The sequence below is a fragment of the Corvus brachyrhynchos genome, unplaced genomic scaffold (genome assembly GCF_000691975.1).
Source record: "Corvus brachyrhynchos isolate BGI_N302 unplaced genomic scaffold, ASM69197v1 scaffold624, whole genome shotgun sequence".
Taxonomy (NCBI): domain Eukaryota; kingdom Metazoa; phylum Chordata; class Aves; order Passeriformes; family Corvidae; genus Corvus; species Corvus brachyrhynchos.
Window position 1 is genome coordinate 202,953 of NW_008237889.1, and position 8,207 is coordinate 211,159.

General features: G+C 48.1%; 1 protein-coding gene across 3 annotated transcripts in view; it reads left to right on the plus strand.

Moving 5' to 3' along the window:
- Positions 1 to 8,207, plus strand: part of PTDSS2 (phosphatidylserine synthase 2) — a 29,103-nt gene that overhangs the window by 5,776 nt on the left and 15,120 nt on the right. For all 3 annotated transcript variants that reach the window (XM_008632509.2, XM_017732774.1, XM_017732775.1), the window contains 2 exons: positions 1,326 to 1,427; positions 6,039 to 6,121. In XM_008632509.2, coding sequence (XP_008630731.1) covers positions 1,326 to 1,427; positions 6,039 to 6,121 — 185 coding nt within the window. Of the gene's footprint in view, positions 1 to 1,325; positions 1,428 to 6,038; positions 6,122 to 8,207 lie in introns of those variants that run through there.

The window sequence follows — 8,207 nt, forward strand, 5'->3', positions numbered from 1 at the left end:
ACTCTTTCCTTGACTTTCAGAGCAGTTTTAGGTGGGTTACTGGGGGAGTTGTTTAGAGCTAAGTCGGTGGATGGTTTGGAAATTCCAAGGTTTATTGTGCACCGCACAACCAGAATATACAAACCTTGGCATGACGTGGAGATGGGATGTGAGCTGCTGTTACAAAAGAATATATAAAGAAAATGGAAATACAGCCAAATACGTCACGTACAGACACTTTCTTTTACAGCTTTTGTCCTCCCTAAGCTTCTTCTTTATACGTGGTTTGTTTTATTAGTTTGTGTTAAGGGACGTTGTCTCTAAAGCAAAACTGGCGGCTTGTCCTTTGGCCTTCCACAGACAGAGTTCCTGTGCTTCCCAGCTGGGGCTGCAGGAGTTTTCCATTGAAAACAATAACTGACTTCTCATTAGGAAAGGAATTTTCAACTCAAAGTAAGAAAAAGATGAGGGCATTGTAAGAATGTTCTCTGTGTGGTGATCAGTGGGTGTAGGGTGTGGGTGTCCCCTGGCTGGGTGCGCTCTGCTCAGTCTGCTTCTGTAGAATCACAGAATCCTGGAATGGTTTGGGCTGGAAGGGACCTTCAAACTCATCCAGTCCCAAGGGCAGGGACACCTTCCATTGGCCCAGGTTCCTCTAAGCCCAGTCCAACTCAGCCTTGGACACTTTCAGGAATAGGGCAGCCACAGCTTCTCCGGGCACCCTGTGCCAGGAGAATTTCTCCCTGAGTGCTTCACCAAAATCCATGTAAACCTATGGACTCCCATGGATGGGGACGTTTTACTGGTGTGGAACAGCCACCCAGCTTTGCTGACGTGGCTGTTCCCACAGAAACCCCTTGTGCTAAGTGCACTGAAACTGTAGGGATCCCTGGAAATCCGACATCTTGAGGTGGCATCAGAGTTCTTACAACAGCAGCTATGGTCCTTTAGAGATTTTTTTTTTTAATTTTTTTTTTTTTTTAATGACTTGTTTTTCTTGTGTGATTCCCATGTCTGGAGTGAATTCCCTTTGGTTGCTCTCAAGGGCCTGTTCCCTCAGCTGCAGTTTTGATTGGTAGGCTGTGAAGTAGAGCAGCACTGTCAGATGTGGACCTGCCAAACCTGGAGCTGTTTAGATCCAGGTGTTTGCACTGGGTGCTGGTTTTTCCCAAGCTGCTGCTGATCACACGCAGTGCCACTCTAAGTTCTGTTCTCTGTGCCCTGCCATAGAGAAAACCTCAATACTACTGACTGCTGGCCGTGGTTTTGGCCTCCTGAGGCTGCACTGGCAGGGGGAGGTGTGAGTTTTCCTTCTTAATGTCGTTTTTCTCTGTTCTGAATTTCAGGAGAGCTCATACCCTGACAGTCCTGTTCATCCTCACCTGTGCGCTGGGCTACGTAACCCTGCTGGAAGAGACTCCCCAGGACACGGCCTACAACACAAAGAGGTGAATATCTGAGGAATATCTGAATATTCCCAGGTGTGTTTTGGAAAAGGGACCTCCAGTGACCCCTGCACTCCCTTGTGGAAGTGCCTGTTCCCTTAGGAAGTTACAAAACCAGTCGTAAATCCGTAAGCTCCTCTGCTGCTGATGGTTGAATTTCATTTCTAATCAGTTTAGTGTCACTGTCAGGCCTGTGGCTGCTCTGTGGTGTGATTTAAAACAAAATACACACTCTTGCTAAAGCCTCCTGGCTGGGTTTCTTTGGCAAGGGTTCTGCCGCTGTTTCTTAAAATAGCCTTTTCTTAAAAATAACCTTTCCTTAAAATAACCATCATTTCAAAATGCTGGGAGCTGTGACTACGTTTTTCTGGCTCGAGTGCTTTTTGTAAACTTCAAGATTTCGGTACAAATCCTTGTTTGTTGTTGAAAATCGCTGTGAGAGCGTGTAGCCCAGAGGGAAGCTCTGGGGGAATAAGAAGGAATCGTACGTGTGTGGTCAATTCCTACTGTAATTTAAACTGGTTCAGTGTGGTTGAATTTCTCCCCTTTTAAAGTGCAGTAGGGAAGAAAAAGGAGGTAGGAAAGTGGTGTTTTAAAAAGCTAAGTATGTCTTAAAAATATGCTGCAAAGCATCATTGCTAGAAGCATGAAAATCATTGTTTTCTGCCAGACTGGTTTCTTAAATACAGTGAAATTTTTCCCGTTGCTGTTGAAGGATTTTTTCCTCTTTTTGTACCTTTCTGAAGGGACTCAGGATGCAGCATTCATCGTGCTGGAGGTGCAGGAATTGGGGTGTTTCCTGAGATAACCTTGGTTGTTGTTCTGGCAGTTACACAGTGCCCAGGGGTAATGGAACTCACACCATGCCCCGCTGAGGGCTGGGGTTTCACACGTGGGGGTGACACGGGACAAGCTGGAAGGCATCTGGAGCTGGGAAAGGTTCTGGAAGGCTTCTGTGTGAACAAATGCTATTTTATTCCCCGTCATAATGAGGGAGGCCAGGCTGGAGGCGTGGTGTGGCCTGGAATGGCCGCTCAGAACTGGAAAGGGGAAAAGCTGAAGGAGAAATGATGACGCCTCCTTAGGGAGTAACACAGAGCTGAGGTGACTCAGTGGAATATCTTATTATTGAGCTTAGAGCCTCGACTGCCTGAATCAAAACAAACCCAGGGAAGATTAGTCAGCAGGTGGATCTTTCTCTCAGGAAACACGGCTTGCTGTCTGCTTATCCAGTGCCCAGTTGTTAAAATCGATTTACAGCATCGTGCCAGGGAAGGGGCAGCAAATGGGCTTTGCTCACTCCTGCAGCTCCGCAAGGTCTTGGCACAACAGCCCTTGAAAAGCAGCATCCTGAGGCTTGGACACGACCTTCCAAATATTCCAGCTTTCGTGTGTTTAAGCGTATCTCCGAACAAAAGGAGGCATTTCAGAGCAGGGTAAGATGGGCACAATGTGCATCAGTGTATCCATAGCCCAGAGTGTCAGAGATTTTGTATCTTTGCTTCCATAGCCTAAAATCCCTTATCCTGCCCCGAGACCTTGGTCAGTCCTAGCGTGGAGCTGTGCTGCAGTTGGATTCCAAGCCCTGTCCAGCACGAGGCTGTCCCTCGGTATTCCACGGGAGCACTTGGTGCTTAATAACCGGGGAGGGTTTTGTCACCGCAGAGCAGAGCCTGGAGCTGTCACGGGGTTTTATTTCCACCTCCTGCACACTGACAGTGGAGCAGTGTCTGGGGTAGGTGCAAAGCCTAAGTACACACTTCCAAAGGCTCCAGCCTCCTTTGTTTCCGTGCCCTGGCTGAGGTGCCCCTGTGAGCTGCAGTAGGTGCTCAGAGCAGTAAATTGAGGTGAGCTTCCCAAATTTGCTGGCTCTGTGTTTCCCGGACTGGAGTCGCGTGATGGTCCCACCTTCCCCCTATAAAATCAGGATTGTGTCACCCTATGTCACCGTATCCATCCGGTCACTGGCGGGAGCAGGGTGAGAGGTGGATTCGTGGAATCACTCACAGGAGAAGTGATGGGCAAGACCCAAAGGCGAGCAGGAGCCTCTGAGCTCACGGGGTGTGGTCTCTGTGGCTGTGAGATTGGTGTTTGCACCTGTTGCAGGATATTTTCCTTCCTGCACCAGGGCTGGGGATGAAACGCTTAAAGGAGGATTGGTTTCTTTCTTTTAAGATAAGGTTTACAGGAGCCTTTTATATGTAAATGTAGTCAGAGTTCATTGGGATCGCACACGTGATCAAACTGCCCCTGTTGTAAGAGCCGTGGAACATTTCCTTTGTTAGGCAGGGAGAGATTGTGCTGCAAACCTGTCTGATCCACGGGAGCTTTATTCCCACAGTTCTTCCAGCCATGGAATAGCCCATCCTGACTGACAGCTGTGGCATTCTCCTCTGTTCAGCCTGGACTGAGCTCCAGCTCTGAGAGTAGCCAAATAAACACTGAGCACCTCCTCTGCAGACCATGGGAGAAATCCACAGTTCCCCAGTATTTGGAATGCTGAGCAGGGTTTCTTGGGGGAAAAAAAAAAAAAATCTCTCTTTTTCTTTTTTTCCCATAAAAACACATTCGGGTTTAAAAACACCTGTATGCTTCAGGGTTGCTGAATTTCCAGCTGGGAAATGTCTCTCCTGAGATTTTTTTAAATAGCTTTTGGCAATGCCTGCCTTCCACGGGGACAGATCCAGGGACATGTGGGTTTGCATGCTGATCTCCTGCTGCTGTGGCTGAGCACCCGCAGGGAAATGGAGGTAACCGGAGGCCAGAGCCCTCTGCCAGGGCTTGTGGTACCCCGAGGGGGTTGTACCAGCTGTGCCAGCATGGATCCAGCTCGGGAGGGGACAGGGAGTGGGAGCTGGCTCCTTGAATCCCAGGACAAAGGGCCATACACAGCTCCTCATTGTCCTGTGTGTCTGAATCGACTCTCAGCACAAACAAGAGTTTGTTTGTGCTGATGGAGCTGCTGCCAGGCTCTCCCTTTTTTTGTTTGTTTGGTTAAGTGCTAGAATGATTTTTGAGGGCACACTTTGCTATTTGATGCCTTCCTGATTTGCTGCTTGGGAAAATCCATTGGCTGTGTCCAGCCAGGTGAGGAGAGGAGAACTCCTCTCAGGTGCTGGAGCTTCCCTGCCTCAGGCCAGCTGCTGCTTAGGCAGTGGAAGCCTCCTAAGGAGATAGATTAATGATGATAAGAGGGAAAATTTAGTTACCACTGAGAAAAAAAAATGTAATGGAGCTGGTGTGGTTATTTATGTAAATGTGTGATTTGCTTCCAAACTTCCCATGGTGAACTTGAAGTAAATGAATGTATCTGGAGCCCCAGCATATTTCAGCACAGCTGCTCTTGGGCTGAGAGGGGGTTTTAGGGGATGGAGCACTGCTAAGCTCCCGTGGTGATTTGGATCTGGGATTTGAATTCCAGCTTTGGGGAAACAACCCTCCCAAGGCCCAGAGCAATGGTCTGGACCTCTCAGTTCATGGCTGAGCAGGGATGGGATTGTCATATCACACAGCACTGCAGCTTCCAGATGCAGCCAGGGACTCAAAATGCAGAATATTCTCATTATTGGAGGTCAGCTGAAAGGGTTTTGCCCTGCAGATCTTTGGAAATCCCCGTGGAACTGTCTATTCACAGATCCAGTCAGCAGCTAATTCTGGTGTGCTTCCCCAGGTTTAAAGCAAGCAAAATAACTGAGTTACATCTGTTAACTGGACCCCATTTTTATTTTCAGGAGGCACAAACATTTATACTCAGAGGAACAAAAATAGAGGTTACAAAATAGTTTTTGTAAATCCTTCAGTTTTCTGTTTTGAAAGATTTTTTGGACGCGTTTAAAGCACGAACAGTCTCGTGTTGCTTCTGCTTTGCAACATTTTCTCCCTAGCAGCAAAATGACTGGGTGTTGTGTGTGGCTCCTGCAGACTGAGCCATTTTATTTGCAGTCAGGGGTTGCATCATTTACTGCCAGCATGGAATGAGCTCTTTCCCAGTTGCCCATCCTTTCAGCCAGCTCTTGAGCAGGTAATGTGAGACAGCAAGCAGGATCCAGTGGGAGTTGAGGTGTAGTAAAAAGAGCATTTTTTGATTGCTTTGTGCCATTTAATCCATTAAAGGAACATGCCCAGGGTCGTGGCTCTTTGGTATATTTGGGCTCCTGGTCTGATAATCTATTTTTATTTAAAATCTCTGTTATGTTCCTTAGGCTCTGTGTTGTGGTTCCAGCTCCTGAAATAGCAGCAGTGCTGGTGTGGTCGGGAGAGCTCCTGCTTGTCTTTAGTTGGTTAAGAAGCTGTTTTGGAGTGGTGACAAGTCTGACAGCTCCTTTTTAAATTCCATGGAAATCTGGTGAGAGCTCTCTCACTGCTAAATCCAACGTGTCTTTGTGAGCCAGCGGGAATAAAAGCTGCTCCCAGACGCTGGGAAGTGTTTGACTCTCTGTGATCCTCAGCCTTTTTCTGTTTGGTTTTTCTGGATGGCGTCTGGATCCATTTAAGATGGACACATTCAGCAGTTAGAAAACAAGGGCCAGATGTTTCTCACATCAAAGAACGTAATTTGCAGTCCCAGGAGGAGGATGAGGCAATAAAACCAGAGTGTTCTGTTTTTCCTTCCAGAGGAATCGTCGCCAGTATTTTGGTTTTCTTGTGTTTCGGGGTGACACAAGCTAAAGATGGACCGTTCTCGAGACCTCACCCAGGTAATTCACCTTGCTGGGCTCGCTCAGATACTCCCGAGGAGCTGCCTGGTGTGTGGGGAAGGTGAATGTTTGTGTTGCCTGGAGAGCAGGTAAGTTATAATCTCAGTAATCACAGAGGTTCCTCCATAACCATCCTGCTGGAGCCTGGAGATCTGTTCGGATCTCCCTGGTTTGGCTTCCCGTTGTTGGTGAAAAGCTCCGTGAGAACTGCCAGGTTCTTAAACCTGAACTTCCCCTGTTTATCCTCTTTTTTTTCCTCCTCTCTGTGCTGGGACTGCATTTGTGACCATGTATCCAGTGCTGGAGCACTTCCTTTGCTCCATGCCCATTATCCATGGGAGACTAGAGGCCCTTGATTATGATTTTAAAGGTTTCTCATAAGACTGGAAGTCTTGAAAGCCTTTGAAAGCACAACCCAAGCCTCTTCCAGGTAATGTAACAGCAGGTGAAACATGAAAATGTGTAGATGTCTTTGATCTTTTGCTGATTTTTAGATGTGAATCATTGAAACAGAAGGAATTAAGGAAATTCCTACAGGCTCAAATGATATTCCTGAAAGCACTGGGCTCTCCTACAGCCAAATAAAGCTGGGGTTTAGGCCAAAAATGTAACCCGGCAGCCACCCCACAAGCCCCAGCCAAAGCAGGCGTGGTTCCAGAGCGGTGCCCTCAGCACACCTCTGCGCACCCGGGGTTTATTACGTTGGCCTTTCTTGTTAAGCAGCAGGTTTTAGTCTTTCCTTCTGTTCCAGGTGATTGTGGTTCCTCCTGTTAAATCAATTGCTCCTTTTCAGGGCACCAGTGACACTTGGCTGCACCCAGGTTTGGGACACCTGGGGGTTTGTCTGGTTTTATTCCCTAGAACAAAGCAGGGGAGTTTGGCTTTTAGTCTTGCCCTCAGTGTAACGTTTCCCCATAACATTTTGGTGTTGTTCTGAGCTTTCTGCTTTCAGATGTCCTCTCCAGAGCTGCAGGGCTGTTTTGGGGATTTTTGTGATGCTGTGATGCTTCCCAGATTCCTGGTTCCAGAGTGTGGAGCTGTGTTAGGGGCTCCTCTGTCCCTGCAGTCCCTTGGGATCATCTTCTCTGCTGTCCCTGCCTTCCCTGCTGCTCCTGCTGTGTGTCATTAACCTACTTTTCACTAAGGCCATTAAGGAAACTGATCCCAGCCACCACCTCAGTGGCACCTGTCCAGACTGGTGGCTTTATTTCTTTTTTTGGCTGCCTTCTCAGCATTCCCAGCTTCAGCCAGGGGCTCATCCAGCTTTGCCATTTCCCTACTGATTCCACACAAGCCCCTGTTTTCTCCAGTTTAATAATTTGCTATGTGGATGGGCACCAGTTGCCTCCCTGTAACTCAAAAACGTGGGATTATCATGGAAGTAAGGAGGTATGACTGTTTAGGCAAGACTTTACTGGCTTGCCCTGCTTTTACCCCATTTTCCCCTGGCCTTGGCTCCATCCAAACCTTCAGGCAAAGGGGGAGCACTGCCTTAGCCCCAGTGTGGTGCAAGGGACACATCTTAAACTCTGCTTGAGGATCCATTTACTGGTGGGTGAACACCCAAATTTGGGGAGCATTTCCCGGTTGAACTAATCCTGGATACAGTCAGCATCAGTAGCCTGTCTCCTTAGGATTTGCAGATGAGAGACACTCTTCCTTCTCCCTGGCAGCTCCTGTTCTGGAGCCTGGTGTTGTAGGAGCCCAGGGATGCTTTACCGCCTCTGTCAAGATAACACATCCACGCCGTCACGCCAGAGAAATTATCCATGACAGTTATTAATGCCCTGAGAAGCAGCTTTTCACATTCCCAGCCTTTGCCAGGAGTTGTTTTGGCTGAGTACACAGTGTGTGACAGGACAAGCTGTTTGGGGAGTAAGCTGTGAGGGTCTGGAGTAACCCATGGGATTGAGGGCTGGGATGGCTGGGAATGTGCAGGCAGGGACCAGGCATGGGCAGCACTGGTGGCACTGGGAGGAGCAGCTCCAGGACAAGTGTTTTCCTTGGGAAAACAACCCAGATTTTTGTGGGGTTTTTGCTCATTTAGCCCCTCAGAGTGGGTCAAACTCTGAGCAGAAGTAGGGAA